The 21810-nt window shown below is 41.2% G+C and overlaps 1 protein-coding gene across 3 annotated transcripts in view; it reads left to right on the top strand.

Moving 5' to 3' along the window:
* Nucleotides 1–2683: 2683 nt before the first annotated feature.
* PPARA (peroxisome proliferator activated receptor alpha) overlaps nt 2684–21810 on the top strand; it is a 33191-nt gene continuing 14064 nt past the window's right edge. The window contains exons 1-6 of one of the 3 annotated variants that reach the window (XM_059471792.1): nt 2684–2779; nt 2983–3137; nt 5439–5561; nt 7164–7219; nt 19320–19564; nt 21401–21561. In XM_059471792.1, the coding sequence (XP_059327775.1) occupies nt 19357–19564; nt 21401–21561 (369 nt within the window). In that variant the 5' untranslated portion in view covers nt 2684–2779; nt 2983–3137; nt 5439–5561; nt 7164–7219; nt 19320–19356. Of the gene's footprint in view, nt 2780–2982; nt 3138–5438; nt 5562–7163; nt 7220–17231; nt 17377–19319; nt 19565–21400; nt 21562–21810 lie in introns of those variants that run through there. The other 2 variants (XM_059471791.1, XM_059471793.1) reach the window with 2 other exon arrangements.

Here is a 21810-nt window from a genome sequence, read left to right as displayed (position 1 = left end):
TGATTGTCCAGGCTCTTCTATTCTTTTAATAAAAATGATCCAAATATTAATGTAATTAATTTTCCATTAGTACATGTTAGTTCTGTAAGGCTTCAGTAGGCACTCACAGAGAAGCAGAACCCTATGTATGCTATTTCACTGATAAAGTGCTGGCTACGATACCGAGTCTCTGCAGTTCCCACTTCCAATAAATACTCAAATGGGAAGGCTCTATGGCTCTACCAACTTTGTAGTGGAAATATTTCACCATGACCCAGCAAAACCAGGGCCCATTGTCTGTTAAAATCTCTACCATCAAACCAGCAAGAGAAACCACAGCAAATATTTGAGCGCAGGGTCAGCCACTTCCTGCATTCTACCCGTGGCTGGAGGAGGTGGTGAAGGCACTGCCAATTTTCCCTGGTATGGTCTGTCCTCCCAACTTGTGAATGAGTCTGTGCTGCCTTGGAGCTGCTCATCTGCTCCCACAGAATTGTTACGAGAGACTCCATATCTGGCCTTTAAATAAATGAAAAGGCATTTCTATTTTGTAAATGAAAATGTTTTGTGATAGAAATGCTGTGCACGGCTGTGCAGACCTCTGACAAAGCCAACTGGCTGCTGGAAAGATGGAAAATCAACAACTGCACAAATCTGGCTGCTTCTTCCACAACTGTCGAGCTCTTAGGCAGTTGTAATAAGGTTATTGCATATTAATAGAATATAACACTAATTCAAGGTTATTCCAGCTAAAAACCTAGTAGATAATCTAACTTCTGATTACCAAAAGCTTGCACATTTAAATAGCTAATGGATTTTTATATTTAGTATGGGATTAAGATTTGAACTGTGATATTTACACAATCAAATCAGTAATCTACACTTTAAAAGCTCTTTCAGTACAAAAGGAATTACTACAGTCTCGTGTGCAAATATTTTAAACATGGAATAGATTCTCCTCCTTTACCGCTTTCTGCATCACCAGTCATTTTCATGGACAAAATGTTTCCAAGTTCTTCAGAAGAATCACTTCCAGAACAGGGGTTAAGAGAGCTCTCCTCCATGCCTGGAGTGACACAGCCCTCCCTGCTGCAGACAGAGCTTGCTACATTTGGTGTGGGCTGAGGAGGCCACAGCTCATAAACAGGAAACAACCCACAACTCATTTTGAATTCCAATAAATATTTTGTGTTTTACTGCCTTTGGGACAGCGCTTGTGCATGAGTCAGGGCAAGATGAGGTATTGATAAAAAGCTGAGTCAACCTGGCATGCCTCTCACTGGCAGCTGTGGCAAGTGCCTCAAAACGTGCATATTCCCCAGGCAAAAGCCTGCATCCATTCCAACACCTTGCTCTAGAAAATTCTCCTGCAGCACTTGCATCATGTCACCTCACCTGTGGTGAAATATGTAGGTGTTAAACTGGGAATTAGCCTGCTAAATCAACTGATTCTTGTGGCATTGGGTGTTGGCCAGCTTGGGACAGACTGTGAGCAGCTGTAGTGGTTGAGAAGTCGAACTGTGACCAGAACCAGTTTGAAACTGTTTGAAATGCTTTAAATCAATATAAGGCTTTTATTTAGCTTCTGTTTTGCATGGTCAATATTGCCTTTTGCTGGCTGGTCCTGAGCCATGCCTTTGGGGGCTTTTCAGCCTCTGCTGTTACTGCTGTTTCTGCACCAAGTGCTCTGCTATTCAAACCCAAATTTATGAGAAATGTATGGAATTAAGTGTCGTGCTTGCTGCAGTAGTATGGACCAACCACCAAAACAGTGCTCTCTTCCCTGTCTAGGCCTCATTTAACTTCCCATTGGAAACATCTGAAGCGAGTCTTATTTTATCATCCCAGTACTGTGCCATTGACTACTCAGCTCACTAATTAAGTGAGATTCCTGATTAAATTTTGGGTTTGGTTGGTTGGTTGGTTTTTTTTGTCTTCCCCACATGGAATGCAAACGTGAAAGCAAGCACGCATTTATATGATTTTGAGAAGTGTTTCGTAGGGCATAGATGGATGGGCACAGCCACGGCCCCTCCTCGCCGGCCCTCAGGCAGCCGGGCCGCCCCTCCGGCCGGCGGGGCTTTATGCGCCCCTCACCGAACTTCCGGGGGGCTCAGGCTCGACCCGCTCAGCCCCCTGTGCCGGTAAAAATGCGGGGGCACGGAGGGAACGGGAGCCGGGAGGTTGTGAGGGGAGTGAGGGGAGCGAGAGATGTGAGGGCACTGAGGAGTTCAAGGGCAGTAGAGGGATGTGAGGGCAATGTAGGCAGTGAGGGGTGGGAGGGATGTGAAAGGACTGAGGGCAGCGAGGGGTGTGAGGGCAGTGAACGGAGTGAAGGCAGTGAGGGGTGTGAGGGCAGTGAGCGAAGGCAGTGAGGGGTGTGAGGGCAGTGAGCGGAGTGAAGGCAATGAGGGGTGTGAAGGCAGTGAGGGGTGTGAGGGCAGTGAGGGGTGTGAGGGTAGTGAACGGAGTGAAGGCAGTGAGGAGTATGAGGGCAGTGAGGAGTGTGAGGGCAGTGAACGGAGTGAAGGCAATGAAGAGAGCGAAGGAAATGAGGAGTGTGGGGGGTGTGAGGGCAGTGAGGGGTGTGAGGGGAGCGGGGCCGCCCCCGCCCCGCCAATGGCGCACGGCCGCGGCGGGAGGTGTGTGCCGACCTCACTTCCGGGACCTGTCACCGGCCGCTCCCGCCCCGCTCCCGTTCTCTCCCCGCTCCTTCCCCGCTCCCGCTCCTTCCCCGCCGGCAGCCGGGGACACGGCTCGGCGCGGCCCCGCCCTGCGCGGCCCGTGGCAGCGATGCACGGTACTGCCTTAGGGGCGGCCTCTGCCCGCGCGGTGCCCGTGTCCCGGCCGGGGCGCCGGCAGGAGGCGGGAGCGCCCGCCCGGGGTTGGGTGACGCCCCCGGCTCGCTAACGCGGCGGCGGCTTTGCTAATGACCTGTCCTTTCCTCTCCTCCCCTCCCTTGCCATTCGCTGTTACTTATCTCTCCGGCGCCGCGGTGTGAAGCCCTCGGCCGAGCGGCGGCGGACAGCAGCAGCAGGAGGTAGCCGGCCCGGGGAGATGCTGTAGCGGCTCCCGCTGCTCGCTCGGAGCGGAGCCCTGGCCCGGCTGCGGGAACGGGGCCGAGGGGCTGCGGGACGGGCAGAGCCGGCCCGGCGCAGGTAAAGAGACTCCCGGGAAGCCCACGGGGAGCGGGGTTTCAGGGCGCTGGAGGTGGGAACGGAGAAGGGGGTAATGCGAGGGGCTGTCACACGAGGGGCTGGTTGGCAACTGTCATGTGTCCCAAATGGAACATCTGGATGCCCTTAACCTGGAATGAACTCGGGCACGAGGCAGAAAGTGCGCGCTTGGAGGTGCCCGCTGCTGGCTTGGCTCGGTCCGGCGGGCTGTGCTGTTCCCGGCCGGCTGGGCAGAGGAGGGTCCTCTGTCCCGAGGGCGAGGAACAGGTCACTGGGAACGCCTCCGGGGCTTGCTTCTGCGGTTTGCCGCCTTCTTGGTTGTCCCCGTGGGGCTGGATACTTGCTTTTCAAAAAGCATTCCAGGAGTAACAAAGGAAAGGAGTGCGAAAAGGTGTTGCCTTGTATTCATATTAGGATTGGCCCAGTCTCACTCAATGACACGGGAAGCTGTTCCTAAGCTCTCTGATGGAAGTATGAGCACAGGATTCGTCACACAGGATTATCTGGAATGATAATGTTTGGCACTTTTGGCATTGGGTGTCTTAGTAGTACTGCACTAATAAAGGTGTTGCATAAGTTTTGTTGTGAAGGAAAATCGTGGTCAAACTCCTTGTATTACAGAACATGCACGGACTTTTCTCATTGGCATCTGGCACTGCTCACCTATTAAAATTTGCTTTGCAGGCAGCAAAACGGATCAGCTGTAAAAACGATTTCCTTTGTAAATTCTGAACCACTGACTTAGCACTGAGGCTGCTACCTGGTCTCGTGCTGAACTGAGGCACTTGTGGTTCATGTGATGTGGTCACACGTCTGCTGAACCCAAACCAGCACCGTAACTTCTGTTGGCTGGCATGAGCAGCCATCAGCTCCCAGTGACTTTGAGTGGCAACTTTGGGAATTTCAAGTAATACAATGTAGTGTGTGGGAAGGATGAGGGCATGCAGACCTTACCAGAGGTTTGTGGAACTCCCCAGACTGCATGCCTCCTGTCTTTTCCCATGTTTGGAAGGAACTCTTAGCATGGTCCAAAAAAACATTCTTATCAAGCTGTTGGTGCTTTATATTGACTGTCATCCTCTACAGTCAGGTGCATGGGGAGTTTTGGCTACCTGCTGGAAACACCTTGTGGGTTTGTCACTTGCTTTCCAAGTAGTTCTTTAGTGTCCTCATTTTCTGTTAATATTGTAGTCCTCATAAAGGGTGTAATGAATTTTAAACCATGGAGAGAGGGTTACACTTCAGCTGTGATTTTGTGCTGTTATGCTTTTAATATTTCGTGTGCAGAGTATTATAAAAATATAAGGGACAATAATGTCCTACAGGAGAGTAGGATATATGGCCTAAGATGCTAATCTTGTTCTAAAAAATGGATTCTAATGCTCACTGTTGTCCCAAGGAAACATAACTTTTCTTATTATTTTTTCAGAAGCAGCTTGAACTTCAGAATTACAAACAGCTCTATTCTTGTCCTTACTTTTCTATAGCTTTCCTGATGAGATTTGGGTTCTGACTTCTGCTTCTGTTGCACATGTCATATTTTTGCAAGGGGGAAAGCAGAGAACACCATACTTACCTTGGAAAACAAATGAAGTTGAATTCATATTTCTTAAATGTACAACCATATTTTCTTACATAATTTTGGATTTTAAACATTTTTTAAATCCACTTTTTCAAAACCTCTCTGCAGCTCTAATTTGTTTGATATTTTTAGCTACATATGCTTTTTTATAAATATATAGACCTTATAAAGTATATAAAACCAAAATCTCTACCTTTGAGATGTAAATCCTCAAAATAAAGGTCAGTTGCAAAGTCATCTCATGGGGCTGTGTGTGCACATTGGAAACTGTAACTGCTCTAAAGGTGTCCACAGAAAGACTTTGTGAGAATGCTCTTTAGAAGTAAATACTTTTACTTTAGAAGTAAAAATATTTTACTCTATAACAGATAATTAAAATAGCACAGGGCTGTCACCATAGTGTTCTCAGTTGAGTGGTTTTGAATTCTTTTAGTATGAAAGAAAAAAATCTGAATTATATTGGGATATACCAGTTATATTCCCTAGTTAGCTAGATGTCAGTGTGGTCCAGCTGTAAAACTAGGGACATATTAAAAAAACTCAATCATTTAAAAATTATCTTAGCCCAAGAGAAATGAAAGCTTTTTTTTCAGAAGAAGCATAAAGAAATATTTTTCTTAAGTGATATTACATCATAGCTATGCAAAATCAGTATTGTAAGCCCTGGGGAATTTTATTGACACTTTTTTTTTTCTTTTAAGAATGTCAGCAGCTTTTTATTGATGAAGAACTCCTTGTTAACACCAATCTACACATGAAATGGAAGGGGAAAAGATTCTGGAAAACAACTTCTGTTTCAGCCTTGCAAGATGCTGCTTGAAGGGGTGAGTACATACATGGACTGGGCACAGAATCTCTGTAAAAAGTGATTAATGTATAGTCAAATGACAAGGAAAGAAATCTGAGCATGTAGTGGCAGTAAATAGTTGATAAACGGAAAATAGTAGTACAGTCAGGAGAGCAAAGTCAAACTTACTTATAGTCTGATATCTTATAGTCTGATATCTTATAGTCTGATATCTTCCTTATAGTCTGATATCTGCTGCTGTCTTAGGTGCTAGTCAGTAGAATTCTGAATTCTTAATATTTTAGAAGTATAGTGCTCAGCATTTCAAAGGACCAGGTCTGTTAAATTAAACGTTGAATGACATTTTATGAAGTAGAAGGCTGAATCCTTCACTGAGGTGGAAAGCCTGGTAAAGTTAGGCTCTTCATCATCACAATGCTCAAAGCTAAAATCTCTCCAAGAGTGTGATATTTGACGTGTTGTAAAGATACTCAAGTAATGTGAGACTGTTGTGTGACCAGATTGCATGTGGCATTGAGATGTTGCCAAATCTGACTCCACTTCCTCATACCACTTCTCATAGTTTCTGCTTATGAAACAATATTTATTTATAAGTGCATTGCACGTGTCTTTAAATATCTAAGAAGTGTAATTTCTGTGTCCAGTGAATCTTCTCGTGCACAGATTACTATAAATTATAAACCACGGCTCCCTGGCACTCTAATCCTGACTGAGGCTGGAGCTGTTACATGACTGGTTTGTGTTTAAGGCTTTGCTAAGTCTTAAAATGTGTGTAAGGTGTTAAAATATTTCATACTTTGGAAAGATGCAAACTACAAAAGAGGCATAGTTTGTCCTGTGGTGCTGTGTTCATCTAAATTTCTTGGTTTAAGTTCAAGTTGTCTCATGCCTGTGGAAACACTAAGGGTAGGAGAGATTGACAAGCATTTGGCAAATTACCTATCCCTTTCTAAAAATGCTGATACACTGTCATGGGTTTTAAAAGATTAATAAATTGAGAAATTATTCCCTAAATCTTTCCAAATAGTAAAAGAAACTTGTTCCAAAATGTGTCTGCCTTGAGGAACTCAGAGCAGAGAGCTGGAGTTGTACTGAGGTAGTGCAGCTCTTTGGCATGTTTCCAGACAGATGAAATACATGTGAAAGCAAGTTAGTCCAATATTTTCATATTTCATATTTTTGTATCTCATGAGTTTGTTTTCATTTTGTTGAGAAGTATGTGGAGGGAAACCAGAGCTGCTGTTTGGAGTGCTGGTTGTGCAAATCCTTGCTCATTTTTGAGTGTATAACATCCTGCAGCTGAGAGAACTTATCATGGTGAATGGTTTAGAGTTTGATGTACTTTAAATGGAAAAATAATTCTGCAATGACTTAATATTATCTACATTTAACAACAACAAAAGAAATCATAAAAGTGGATCATTTGAAACTATTCTACAGCCTGTGGTTAAGATCTGGAGGCAGATCTTACTGTTTTGTTGTGTATATCCATACATCCAGCACTCTTATGCTGAGTAAGTTCTATTACCTGAATACAGGCTTGTATTGCCATTCTTTGTTTTGTTTTGTTACACAAAGAAGTGCTACATGCCTGCTTTGTTTTAAAAATTATTTACAGGAAATGATTGATATAACAAATCACAGAGCAAACCACTGAACATGAATGTTCAGAAGGTAAGAACAGCTCATGTTTTATTTGCAAAACCTTACTTGAAAGTGAAGGCTTGAATTACTGATGATGTTTGCTAGCCTGCTGTCAGTGTTACTGCTTCAGGAAGAGTTGTACAAAGTACCTGACACTGCAGTCATGGGGCAGGTTCCCATTAAACAAAACCAAACAAAACCAAGCCAAACTCTCTGGCATCTTTAGTCAACAGGTGTGGAAAACATTCCCTGGAGTAGTAAGGCTGAAGAATATAATGTGCAACCAATTGGATGTGCAGGGGAGGAGAAGGGAGAAGGTGGGTGCTGTGTCAGGAGGCTGCTTTGGAGGCTCTTGTTAATTAGTGCCTGGTGGCTTTTTGTCCAACAGAGCAGAGGAATCCTCCAGTACAGCTGTCAATTAATTCCTACACTCTGATATTAAAATACAATTAATTGCAGCCCACGGGACTGTTGGCTCATTGGCAGTTTTCAGTGGAAGATTACCAAATAGCCATATATATATATATATATATACATACACATAAAATATGTAAATATATATATATATATATATATAGCTACATATATTTATATATACATATAAAGTGCACACATGCTGTGTGCAGTTAAGCAGGCCAGTGTGATCAAATCAGGTAGCAGCTTTGTAAGTAAGAGACAAGCTTTAGTACCTAGGTGAGTGAGAGACAAGCAGCACAGGGTTACTGCCTCTGAACAAAGCAGCAGCTGTACCTGTGGTTCTGTGCTGGGGATGTACAGATGAAACTGTGCATAAACAGGCCAATATTTTCAGGATAAATATATGCTCTGGGCACCTGATTTTCAGCATGTATGAATGAACACATAAATGCAAAAAAGAATGGAATGTCCTCTGTCGGTGGTTCCTGACAGCCCTGCAAAGACAGGCTACAGCAAGAAGTGTGGCTGCACAGCATGGCTGGATCTGATCTGTGCTCCTTTCCCTCTCCCATCCGTGCTCCTCTGTCCGTCCCGTTTGCTGCCCCTCGGTGGGTCTGCTCAGCTCTCTGTAGCTGTCCGTGGTTTTCCTGTGTTACCGATTCAGTGAATGGAGCTGCGTCTGCGCTGGGGAATTAAACCGGCCAGGGACTGTTCCCGGAGCTGGCCCGGAGTGTCGGGAGGCAGGGAGGCAGAGCAGCGAGCAGCGAGCAGCGAGCAGCGAGCAGCGAGCAGCGAGCAGCGAGCAGTGCCCCGGCCGGGCGCTCTCCTGGGAGCCTCTCAGGCCGCTCCGGGCCACAGCGGTGTCGGGCAGGCTCCGGGGCAGCTCCGGCCCGGGGCATTCGCGGTGCCAGCGGGACCCGGCAGCGCCAGAGCCAGCGCAGGCGCCGGGGAGCAGCGTGGCTGGAAGGACAGAGGGACACGGCAGTGCCAGGGAGCTACTGAAGGGACATCCTTTTGATGTGTGTTACTTAAGCTGACTTGGCTAGGTACCCTTAAAGTAACCTTATTTTGCAGCCAGTAACTCTGCTTGGGAGAGGGACTGTGTGCTGTGTCCCCCATAACTGCTCTTGCAATGTCTGATTCAAGGCAGCTGAAATGCCTTACAAAGTGAAGTAAAACTGGAATATGAAAATACATACATGGCTTTAAAAAGAGATTTTATTTTCCTGGCTCTTCCACTGGACTCATATTCTTCCTCCACCTTTCTGCAGTTCAGATGCTTTCTTGCTTAGAAGGAGTGGGGTGGCAGATGTACAGCAGTGCTGGTATTGCTGTTAAACTGGGCACCAGATACCCATCACATCATAGAGGATGAGCAGGGAAAACATGGCAGGAAAACAATTGGGTATGGTTTGGCACTTTTTGATCATGCAGGAAAACAATTGGGTATAGTTTGGCACTTTCTGATCACGCAGGAGTGTGAGGCTTGTGATCTGTACACTGTAGTGAGTGACCTGATTTAGAGCTGTGAAGTCATGTGTCCCAAGTATATCCTCTATCTGACACTTCAGGAGCTTGCAAGTACAAGCACTTGATGTCCATTTGCCAAAAAATGTAGATTAATTGCATTCATGCCTGTTGCCAAGGCTCCTGTCAGTAACACTAGCTCAGTGTAAACTTTGGTTTTGTGTGATACATTTATCACAAAGAAAAACTTTTAAAGGTAGGGATGTCTGAATTGTCAGAGTAAAACTGAAGGCCTTTCTCTTAGCAAAAAAAAGCAAAACCACAAACCAAAACCAACAAAAAGCCCAGCAAGAAAAAGTGAAAGAATTTTGTTTTGCATTCCACTCTAGTTGTGGCATGACATTAAATTGAAGTTAGTTTATTTTTAGCAGGTTTCATTTGTTTATTTACTTAAACGTAATAGCTGAGCAACAAGAGGAAAAGTATTTCTAATGAATGAGTAAAATTTTAGCACAATAAAGAATAAGTGAACTAAAAACTTCAGGTGCTAGTTACAGATGACATTGGATTTTTATGTGCAGGTAGAAGAGTGTAAAAGTTAGCCCATTGGAATGACTCAATTTTCAGAAAGACACTTGCAAGCAGAAGAGGCCTAAATTTGTAACATTTTGTGAGGGTCATTATTTTTTAAAGGATATAAATCCCTCTGCTAAGCTGAATTTAATTTATCAAATAAGTCATGTTATTATGTCTGCACAAGGGAATAAAGTTTATCAGGGAAATAAAACCACTGAAAATACACAGTGGTGGTGTTCTCTGCTAAGAAGGCGAATTCAGGCTTCTTGAATGTCTTCCAGAAACAGATGTAAATTCCACTGTAGCTTTTCAGCCAGTGAATAATCCTGGTCTGTTATGGTTGGTGATGAATCATGCAAGGAGCTGCAGATGGTGAGGGGGGTGCAGCTGTGCAGATGCTGGAGGAGCTGAGATGGGAGACTGGAGCACCAAGGGGGTGAAGGAGGTGATTTGGGATGGGTTCATATGGGTGAGAGGGGAGAGGGAAAGACAGCTGAAAGAATATTGAAAAGGACTGTCACCTGAGATTTGGGATGGGGAGTGAGCTGGTGACTGAAAGGAGGTATTCTTGAGGAAGAAACATACATTTTTTGGAACAACATTTTTTGTTGTTATTGATCTTGGAAGCAATAATTGCAGTATCACATACCAAAGCAACTTGTCTTTTGTCCTGAGCCAAAAATAAGGAGCCCAAGCCAGAAGTTTAAGCTACCAATGAAAAGAGAAAACTAAGAAAGTTCATGTTTCTTTTAAAGGAATACTGGTCTTAAGTAGGAGAGCTTTTGTAGAAAAAGGTACAGATGCAAAGTTGTGGGCTTTTTTATTTCTATTTTTCTGAGCAGGACATGTGTAATGAGATCAGTGTGGCAAAATTTGGGAGTTTGTCAGATGGAGAAATTGTATCTGTCTAAGTCAAAATCCAGTCAAAATTTAGTCCCACGAAAAATGGGAGGTTGCAAGGTCTAATCACTAAATGGCAGGTAAGACTCAAATGGAACTTTTCACAGTCAAAATTTAGTCCCACTAAAAATGGGAGGTTGCAAGGCCTAATCATTAAATGGCAGGTAAGACTCAAATGGAACTTTTCACAATCTTAAATCAATATGCTAAACACATCTTTCAAATTTTTGAATTAAGTAATTTCAATTTATCTTTTTCTTATTTTCTTCTCCTTTCAGATTGAAAGTTTTGTTCCAAAACAATAGCTCTTTATTCAGGAAGAATGTTGCCATTAAGATGTCTGCAGGAATTAGGGGGTGGTGCAGGCAAATGTCCAGATCAGTCTTGGAAGAGAGTTTTCCTCCAAAACTGAGAGCAATTTTCAGGATTGTTTTCTTACTCTTGTGGTCTAGTTACCTGTCAGGTTATGCAGTATGTCTGCTGTCCTGTGCCCCCAGCCCAATAATTCTGAACCTACAAACCTTCTCAAATTAGAGAGAGCAGTAATGGCTGCCAAAGGCACTAAAGTTCTGTCATTTTCATGGAAGTTGTGGCTGGGAAGAGGAAAGGAAAACACATTACTGACCCTGCTGAAGAAGCGATGCAATGTGAATTCAGCAATTGTCTGTTCTGTTTGGCTCTCAGTTTCCAGCCAGCACAGGGGAACAAGCAAGCTCAGGCTGAAGCAGCCTCAGTGTGTTTGTGATGCTTTGGGGGTGCCATGTGGGCAATAGTAAACACCTGTGTGAATGGTGGCTCTCAAATCTGGGCACTGCCTCAGTGCTCCCAAACTTTTATGGCGCTATTTAAACTCACAAAACCACATGCAGCTGCAAAAATTTCATTGCCAGTCAATAAACTCAAAATTAATTGGCATCTGTCATATATAATGCATGGCCTTGGATGAGGTTGTTGTATTTATGAATGAGTTGAAGTATTTATGTCATAGGAGCAATCCATTGCTCTTCTTTTGAAGAATAAGCAAGGTTGAAATAATACAGGAAGGTTAAATATGCTCAGAAAACAAAAGATAATGTCATTATTTCTTATGCTTCTTTTATAACATTTCAGCTAAAGACAAGTATTTTTATTTACAACACAGCAAGCATTCTAATTTCAAAACAGTATGTTACTGCTATATGTTATGTTATAATATATATTATATATATATATGTTGTGATAACATACTAAAGAATATGTTATTATCAAGAATACATACCACTTGCTATCACACATAAAGTCTGCAGATAAAAGCCAAAAGGGATTTCTAGATCCTGTTTTGTAAGAACATTTGAAGTTATCTGTACTTACACATGAACCCTAAATATTGTTGAAATACCATCAGTTTCAGAAAGTGCATCCAAGTGGTTTTTTCACCTTAAGTTAGTGGCAATTGGCTTTTTCTTTTCCTAAATATAGTATGTCTGAATTTGCACATTTGTAAGGAGGAGTTACTAGACAGTTATGCTTGTAAAAGTTATGATGTTTTCATTGACAAAACATTCATGTATGTTATGTTTTTGTGGGTTTATTTGGTTTTGGGTGTTTTTATCAAACATGTGAGCAAGTAAATCTTCTGAGTGAGAGGTTTATGTAGCAGCACCATCAATAAGCCAAAAATTTTGCCTTGCACTGCATCTGTGTATATTAGATTATAATTTTAATTGACAATTTCAGTTGCACAGATGTCTTTGATTTGTTACCTTATGAAGTTTATTTTTACCATATGTAGTGAAAATGTATTCTGTAAGAGACTTAGCGAGGGACTTACATTTTATTTACTACAAGAATTGATTATATTGGAGATAATCATTTAGGCACCACTCTAAAATGCAATTTCTATTTGCCTGTTACCCTCTGATGTCTGTGTCCTTCAACAAATGAGGTCTCAGTGGAATATCAGGGCATAGTTAGAAAATTGTTGAGCACACACTTTTCATAACCTGAGATGCAGTAATCACATGTGTAAGGAAACAATTGCAGCATTGCAATTTAGTCTGAAGGATCTGGTTCCCAGTGAGCAGCATGTTGGGGCAAATGCGTGGGCTGTTTGTAAATGCTGGACATGTTGTAATCAGCTTTGACTTCACCACTCAAACTTATTGTTATGTATTAATTTTAGGAAAAAAACACCTGACTATGGCTTAGGGCATCTCATGTATGCCTGCAGTTCATAAGATGCAGTTTTTGTGGGATTTTTGGCTTGTTCCTTTTTCTTAATTCCCTTAATTCCAGCCATACATGCAACCAGATTTAGCCTCAATCTGAGCTCTGATCTCTGAAATGAAGGTGTCCCTAACTGTTAATCAATTCAAAAGCTTGGCTTATGTAATTAGCTCATCAGACATTTATACAGTATTGCAAAACTTGGAAAAACCTGGCAACTTCCAAGTCAATGGGCAAGGAGTTTTTGGGACACACCAAATAAATGGGCAAGGAGTTTTTGGGACATGTGAGGAAAGTAAAATAACTTGAAGTTCATCAAGGGGGTAATAAAAATAAAGCAAACACTCAGATGACACATTTGTGTGAACGTGACCTTGGCTCTTGGATCAAATAGCAAATACATGTATGTCGTGTTTGTCTGAATGTGACCTCTCCTTGGTTCCAATATCAGTCATAAATCAGAGCCCAGCTTTTGATGTGCATGCAGCAGGAGCAGCCTCTTAGATGATGCACCAGATCTGCATTTCTCAGCAGTTGTGGTCTCCACATGTCAGTGCTCAGCACACACACCCAGCATGTGTGGCAGTGTGTTCTCTCAGCTCCATGGCCTGCCAGGTGTTGTCACAGAGGCTTTAGAATCTGTAGAACTTAGAAGCACAAACTGTTGTGAATAGCACGTGTAAACTTTGGAATCTTCCTCAAGCGTGGAATAATTTGACTGGAATATTGGAATATATTCTCTTCAAGTCTGTTGGAATATAGACTTGAAGAGAAGCTGACATTGAACTGGACTGGATAAAGAGCAAAAGCTGGGGATTCATTTGGGAGGGGAAAGGAAAAGGGGGAGTGTGTTGCAAGTGCAAAGTGGTAAATGTAACAGTGGAGTGGGGTTTTCAGTAGAAGTTCTGGTGAGCTGTGAGCAGCATTGGTGGAACTGTAGTGAGCCTGAGAGGCAGCACATGGCAGAGAACACAGACTGCTCTATAACATAGAGGTTACTAAGATGATGCCATGGCTTAGCTTCTGGCAGAAAATAAATTCTTCTTGTCCTTTTGAGTCTCTTGTTAATAAAATATACTTTCTTCAGTGGTTATGCCTCAAAAATACTGGATATTATGAACTGCAATATGAATATTTGCTTTAAGTGCATTAACAACTAATGTAAACTGAATAATCTTCCTTCATACTGCTTTACAGGCTGATTTTTTTTAAACCATATTAACAGTAGTGTATTGATTCTATAGATTAGGCTGATAGTCAGTTTGATTATAAAAATGGAAACAGACACCATTACAAATTGAGAGGTTTTTAGGCCTTCCGTGTATCTGGACTATAAAAGTTGAAGCAAGACGAAAGACTTTTTTAACACAAAGTTTTTCACTTGAGTCTTTGGCAGTGCTTGCTTGGGCTTGGTACTGTCTAAAATTCAGATTGAATTATAATGTAGTTAAAAAATACAAAAACCTAGGAACTCAAAATACACAAAGCAAACAACAACAACAACAAAAAAATCCCCGAAGCCCCGCAAACAAACAAAATCCCAAAGCAACAAAGACCCCTCCAAAAACACTTCTTGAAGAAAACAGTAAATTGAAGGAAAACATTACAGGTTTTTCAATAACCCTGAGTATGGTATTATATGGTTTGTTAATTTATATTACTCTTGACTTATGCTGAAGTTCTGAGTAGACAGCTCTTTAAAGGATTCAGCAGACATAGATTTAAAAGAGATTTGAAAGCTTTACTTTGACATGCAGCTATTTCTGAGTCTAGTTTCAGTTCAGCATTCACTAGACAGAAAAGTCAAGTCTTCCTATTCCCAGTTACAGAAACCTCCAAAGCATTTATTTTTTGGATATGAGACCTCACATTTAGAGGAGAAAAAAACAAACCAAACAACCAAAACATCTCAGTCATGGTGGCATTCTCTGCAGACTTGAACCTATTTGAGCTTGAAGGCAGTTTAAACAACACCTCAATCTGCCCTCTTTACAATATGGGATTTTCCTTTATCAGAAGGGCCTTGATGCAAATTTGATTAATGCCATGTTTGATGCATCCATTTGTGTGGAAGAAAGCAAGCATGATTGCTGATAGGTGTAAACTTGAGGTGGCAGACCTGTAAGTCTTGTCTTTGGAGCCTGGAGGCAAAGGTTGCAAAACCTTCCTGTCCTGCTGCTGATGAAACCAAGTGTGGCTCCTGCTGCCAGAGGGATTGCAGGGGCTCCTTTAAACGCAGGCTTCAGATCCTACTGCACCCATACCCAGGAGCTGTGGTCTGCAGCTCAGCTGTCTGGTACAGGCTGGCTGTCTAATGGTGTGCATGAGATATGGTGCAATCTGTTTTCTTGTCTAATATGAAGCCAGTGTAAACATAAAGTGTTCTGAACAGAGTTCCTAGTTACCAGGGTCTTGAGGGGCTTGTTGAATTCAAAATTCTCCTTTAGAAAGCCACTTGATGCTGGGATGTTGCTTTATTCTTTGCCAGCAGCTGAAGTCTTTCTTTGAGCTAGATTCTACTCTCAGCTTGAGTTTCCAGCACTGGAACTTTAATTTCATTTTTGTAATTTATTTTTTGGATCGTGTTGTGTCACCTCAGAGTAAGTGCCTGGATCTTCAGGCATTACTGGATTTCAGTGGCAATTTTACAGCTGGAAGGTGAATATCTATGGGATGTGCACATAGCAGCCTGCATGACAGTTCCACAGCCCTGCCAAAAGATGGTAATACCCCTTAATGTAATAGAGGTGCTGTCTGATCTGTAGAGCAGTTTTCACCTCCCACAGGAGACCAAAGAGGCATTGGCTTCTTCACCTCAGGCAGTGCAAGTGCCTGCTCTGCAGACCCAGCCTGTCCACATTGGAGTCTGCAGAGGGGGTTCAGGCTCCAGTTATATTTTGGCCATGCAGCACGTGTGTCCCTCTTCCCAGCTGCTTATTTCTACTCTCTCCATTGAGCCAGCGCTAATATTTGTAAGGCTTTGCAGTGAACTGGATCAGGGAAGTGGTTGGGTTGAAAAGTACCTCGTTTTTAGTGTGTAATCATGGCCTCCAAGATCAGTCATGGCTCTGGAAATTCCATTGAGCTCCACTCAACCCAAACATGTTAAGTGAGCTGTTTGACATTAGGTGAGATTAATTACCTCTCTTATTTCTGTTTGCTGAAAATTAATTTCCTCTTTGTAGTTTTTTTTTCCATTAGTGACTGCATCTGTTGTGTGAAAGTGAGAGGGTATGATATTTGAAAGAAATAGTTTCATTATCTCCTGAATAATTTTGTTGCTGCCCTGTTATTAGTTAGTTCTTAAACAGTAATCTTGGCAAAACAAATTTCTAAAACTATTTAGTGTATAATAAATGTGTTACATAAGTGAAAAAGGGAAATAGTGAATATATAGTCTTGAAGGTCTAGAAATCAGCTGAAATGTTTAGTAACATTGTGAAGGAGGGTTTGAGTGGTCCTGTTCAGAGACACTGATCTGTAACATACACTAGCCAATGTAATTTAAAATCCATTGGCACAGAAAATCCTGGGTCCAAAGAAACAAAGCTTCCTAGCTCAGTAAGTTCTCCTTGAGTTTGGCTGAGCAAAATAAACAAACAAACAAAAAAATTTCCATGTTGTTTTTGTCATTTTGGCTGGGCTTAGCCCCAGGAGGCAACCAAGCCCCACTTGCTCACTCACCTGCCATGGGGCTGGGGAGAGAATTCAAATCAAACTTGCATAGAATTTTTCCTTATGTGACTTTTAAGATCCTGACTTTACAACTTTGCTGTCAGTTTTCAAAATTAGGGTATGTGAATTTTGATTTCTTTTGAAGGCAAGGATACCTATAAGTTGCATATGGTATCTTGGAGTACAGCTGAGTAAAGGGAAGAATGATGACATTTTTCTGGGTGAGTGTTTTTGAAGATGGGGTGTGCAACTGGCAGTCTTGATGAAGGAGTAGCTTACAAAAATTTTTCATCACATGCATAGAAAATGTTCTCTGACTTATGTTGTTAATACTTTTAAAAACAAAAATAATACAAGTATGTAAAGTTACAAACTATGAAAATTGAATAAATTATCACATGATAAATTAGAAAATATGCATCCTTTGCCGGGTGGAAGTCTGGGTGTCACACTGTAGGTACCAAATCTGTTTTCTATTTTTTGTGTTGAATCAGGATATTGGAAATATTCTACATATTCAAGGCTCTTACATATGTACATTCTTACATATTCAAGGCTCTTCCTATCCAGTGAAGTTTTCTAAAAATATCTATTGCAATCACGAGTTTACATGTGCTGTTTTCAACCCCAGCATTCTCCAAATGACCTAGAGGTAATGGCTGTTTCAACTTTAACCCTGGTATTTGCAAGCAAGCCCTTTACACGATCAATTTGTTTATGCAGAAAGATCAGACTTTGTTACTGTTCCCAGAGACCTTTGCATCTCAGAGACCTGTTTCCTTACAGAGATTATCCCTGGTGAGGCAAGTATTAAATGTGGAAGGGCTGGAGGTTTAGTATCCCTCCATCCCTTGCCAAAAATGAAGCAAGTAACTGATAGCTGCATGTTGAGGTGTTTTTCTTTAATAATCTGACTGATTTCTTTGGGACTGATTTCAAGTTGATAGGTAAGTTACTCAGTGGGTATTCACAGTGAGGTGGTGGGAAAGGACTTCTTGTGAAAATAGACATATTTCAGAGATAACAGGATGTGAGAGAGTAAAACCTGTTTGACCTTAAAACCATAATTACATGAAATGGGGTCCTTATTCTATGTTCCATTATCTTGTTTTTGGTTTGTGTGACTTGGGGATAAGAAAGGGGTTATGGAGACTGAATTATGGTGTGGGGAAACTGAGAAAATCCTCTGCCAATGTCTTTGTGGCACAGAATTTTTATCAATACTTAGAAGACACAGATCTTTGAGTGGAATCATCATGCTGCATCTACTACATCTACTGTTGCAACATGTACAGGGCTTTTTGTAAAGCTAAATTCTTTCTGTGAATATTAAATGAGCTTCATACTCATTACCCTTTTTTATTTTAGGAGTTTTTTTTTCATTCAAGCAAGGATCAATGCATCTTATGTGAAACCTGCCAGTGAAAGCATATGCATGTGCAAACATGCACTGAACACAAGAGAAGCCAGAAGGCACTGTACTGCATAAATACTAGGCATATTACTTACAGATTTTCTGTGCTTATAAAACAATTAATTGTCAGTATTGTGAATATTAGTATATTTTGAGTCTTCAGAAATTGTTATGTTGTTGCCATGCTTGCTTAAGTACCAGTTAATCATTGACAAGGGTGCTAATGATTAAGCAGCTGTAATTTAATTGTAGTGTTTGAAAGTACAAAAGGGTATGTAATTTAATAGTTAAAACAAGAAGCACTCCATTTATGTTTCACTAGCTATTAGGTTGTTTTTACAGAAATTTAACTAAAAAGGCTGCTGAATTTTACATATTGATTGTAGACCTGGAAAGGTATGGTGTGGTTTGGGGGATACCAGGCAGCTGTTGCCATGTCCAGAGGTCAGCTCTCAAGCCTTTCCTTTGCTTTCCTGACAGATAATGCCTATTTTGGTTGAGGGTAGACTTCAGTTTTCTCTTAATCTTTTCAAAATATGTGTGCTGGATGAAGAAGTGGTACTTGGAGAGATGTGTATGTGATTCAGCAGGGAACACTGGGTGCAAGAAGCCCAGTGCCTAGTGGAACCTCCCCAGCTATCCTGGGGCTGAGTGTCTGCAGAGGAATACAATCCTTCTGTTTTCCCCCATCACCAAATAGATATATCACACAGATAGGAATTTAACTTTATTTCCACAAATTACATACAAGGGATTTCTCTTTTCTGAGTATGTTCTGGTTATGTCAGGGATGTGAGTAGATAACCAAGAGCAAACAGCACAGTTAGCTCCAGGTGTTTCTGGGCTGTTCCCTGCTGTGTGTTCAGCTCTCACCCACCAGCACAGTGGGCACCGTAACATCCCTGTTGTCTGTAACTGGAAATCATGGATAAATTCACATACTAACTCTCCTACATATTCCTGCTTGCTGCACTATGTGACATAGAAATGATTTTCCTTTTCTGGATAAAACTATCCTGTTGAAATTGAGCAAATTGGGCAAATAGAGAAATTGAGAAATTGTGCAAATAGATCTGTACTAATGTTTCTGGTAGAATGAGATGGCAACTTAGTAATAGTGACAGCATTGCCTTTATTTCTCCTGCTCAAGAAGAGTGAGTAGAATATTGATGTTTGTTATAAGTTTTGGTGGGAAGTGCATAATGCCTTCTGTAGAAACACTTTTCTCAACAATGGAGAGAAAACAACCATCTACAGATTGACCTTGTCATAACTTTCATTCATCTTGAAGTCTTTGGGGGAATTTTCCCCACCCTGTGCTCTTGATGATTCATGTTGCATAAAGCTTCCAGAGCAACAGAATGTTGAATAATATTTCACTTTGTATTAGAAATCCTGTATTCAGTGTGCTGTAACTGATTCAAATATTTTTTTTTAATATCTGTTTTGGTTTTTTTTTAATTATTCTTTCACCAGTATAAAGAGGTTTAAGTGACTGCTCTACTTGATCAAAATGGTGGACACTGAAAACCAGCTCTATCCCCTCACTCCCTTGGAGGAGGAGGATATAGACAGCCCTTTATCTGGAGAGTTCCTACAAGATATGGAGAGCATTCAAGACCTGTCCCAGTCTCTAGGTGATGATAGTTCTGGAGCTTTAAGTTTAACAGAATTCCAGTCACTGGGAAATGGTCCAGGATCTGATGGATCTGTTATAACAGGTAAGAGTTTGGTTTAACATAAAACTTTCTTTTATAAATAGAATGGTAGAAATTAATAACTACTTTAATGCTGTAATTATTGTTTATGATGAAGTGACACTAGAAATATATAAGCTGATTATGGCACAATCTTAAAATACTTAAGGCTAAAGTTAATATATTAGACAAATATCACTGAGGAATGATTTAATATAGAGTTACATAGCCTTTAGTCAGAGGCTTTGGGAGATCAAAGTGGGAATCACTGCAGTGCTGTAGGACACTGGAGTTCTCAGTAAGGTTTTCCTGTTGAATCTGGGTGTTTGCAAGTCTTTTAGCAGGAGGACCATGTGAAGCAGTTTACTGTTAACCTTTTGGTTAGTTTGCATTATGCTTTGTTTTGGGGGGTTCTTACTTTAGATCAATTCCCAGCTTGTGATCCCTATTTCACCTTGGAATAGTAGAACTGAGGCAATTGAACAGTGTGGGTTTGAGGGGAATGGGGAGAGCTGCCTTCTGGCACTATGGACTGAAGGAATGTTTCTAGAACTATGATTTTGTTCCCTTTTGGTTGCAGACATTCTCATGAGAGAGATGCCTTGTACAGGAAAAGTTATAATGTGCTTTATGTGTGTATTTGGTTTTAACATGGTCCTTCAGGGGCTTTACAATTATTTGAGTGTAGGTGTGTACAAGGCCTACAATAATTCAGATCACCTTCTACTGTCACCTTCTCATGGAGTATTCCGTGCTCACTGCAAAATGTGCTGGTTTTGTGGTCAGAGAACATGCAGAATGTAAGCTTGCAAGGCTCAAATTCCATAAGGCAAGTAAAATGAAATAGCACTTTTAAAAAATCCTGGGGTTTAGGCTGTTCTTGATGACTCTGATGCCTGTGGGCTTGGCAGCACTAGCAATGGAGACTCTGAGTTCCGTGCCAAGGTTTTTTTTTCCAACATAATACTTGCTGACCTACATTCATGAGTGTTTCTTAATCTGTCTGTTAAAATAACACACCCATTAATTTGCTGAAGTCTTGTGGTGCAAGTTGCAAGATGGAAGATAAAAGAAATTCTGGCCTCAGAAAATATTTTCCTCAAACAAGGTGGAAATATTAATTGAAATAATTAAGGTTGGAACGTGTTTGTTTAGTAATGTGTTCATCCACTGGTGGCACGTCTGGTGAGTTTATTTCATTGTAGGATTCAGAAATGCTTTACCCATTAGAAGAAAAACACAAAATATCTGAGCCAGGTTATTTTAGAATCAGGCATTTGTGTTACCTTCCTTTTAACATCTGTTCAGCCTTTCTGCTGATGTGCAGGGCTCTTCCATCTGCTTTTCAGCCCTCAGTTTAGATTGTCATTTAAAATTATGAGCAGCTTTTCAAATGTCAGGAGTCCTTACATGTATCTGAAGTGTATCTGAGTGAGGTAAGAATGTGTCTCTTGTGGTGCTGCCACAAGAGATGCCCTGCTCATCCCTGCAGCACAAGAGATGGAAGATGCAAATCCAAGATGAGCTGTGCACAACCTTTCTGCCAAGAGCAGTGGTGTGGTGTGGTGTGTATTTATTGGATCCATTATCACCCAAATGGTTCTTGTTGCCAGAGTCACTTCAGTAAGGCCTTTTCCTTTTTGACATCCCATGTCACATCAAAATTAGCAAGGTACACCCTGTATTCTGTCTGTGTTTGCACTGGAAATATGAATTATTTTTCAAAGAATTATGATTAAACTGTTAGTTTACTTAATAACTATTAACACAAGATTATTTTTAGAATAAGCTCATTTTTTGTGTGATTGTTGGTATAGAAATTGTATCAATCTTGCTTATGAAGTGTTCCTTTTGTTTTAGACACCCTTTCACCAGCATCCAGTCCTTCATCCATTAATTTTGCCACAGCTCCAGGTAGCATAGATGAATCATCCAGTGGAGCACTAAACATTGAATGTAGAATTTGTGGGGATAAAGCCTCAGGCTACCATTATGGAGTACATGCTTGTGAAGGTTGTAAGGTACAGTCATCATTTTCTTCTTAAGAACCTAAATCATGTTACTTTATTTATGTTTATATGAAGATAAACATTTGATATATAAATGTTTCATTACTATATCTCTAGCCATTACAATTCCTGTCTGTGGTCTTTTTTTCTGAAGTAAGTCATGCAGATACCATAACTCAGACCTTCATCAGGCAGGAGCAATTCACAGTGCTAATTTTAATGCTGCTTTTCTGTGATTAGTTAGTGAAATACTAAAACAAA

Source organism: Ammospiza nelsoni, chromosome 5 (assembly GCF_027579445.1).
Source record: "Ammospiza nelsoni isolate bAmmNel1 chromosome 5, bAmmNel1.pri, whole genome shotgun sequence".
Taxonomy (NCBI): domain Eukaryota; kingdom Metazoa; phylum Chordata; class Aves; order Passeriformes; family Passerellidae; genus Ammospiza; species Ammospiza nelsoni.
This window is presented reverse-complemented; position numbering and strand designations above follow the sequence as displayed.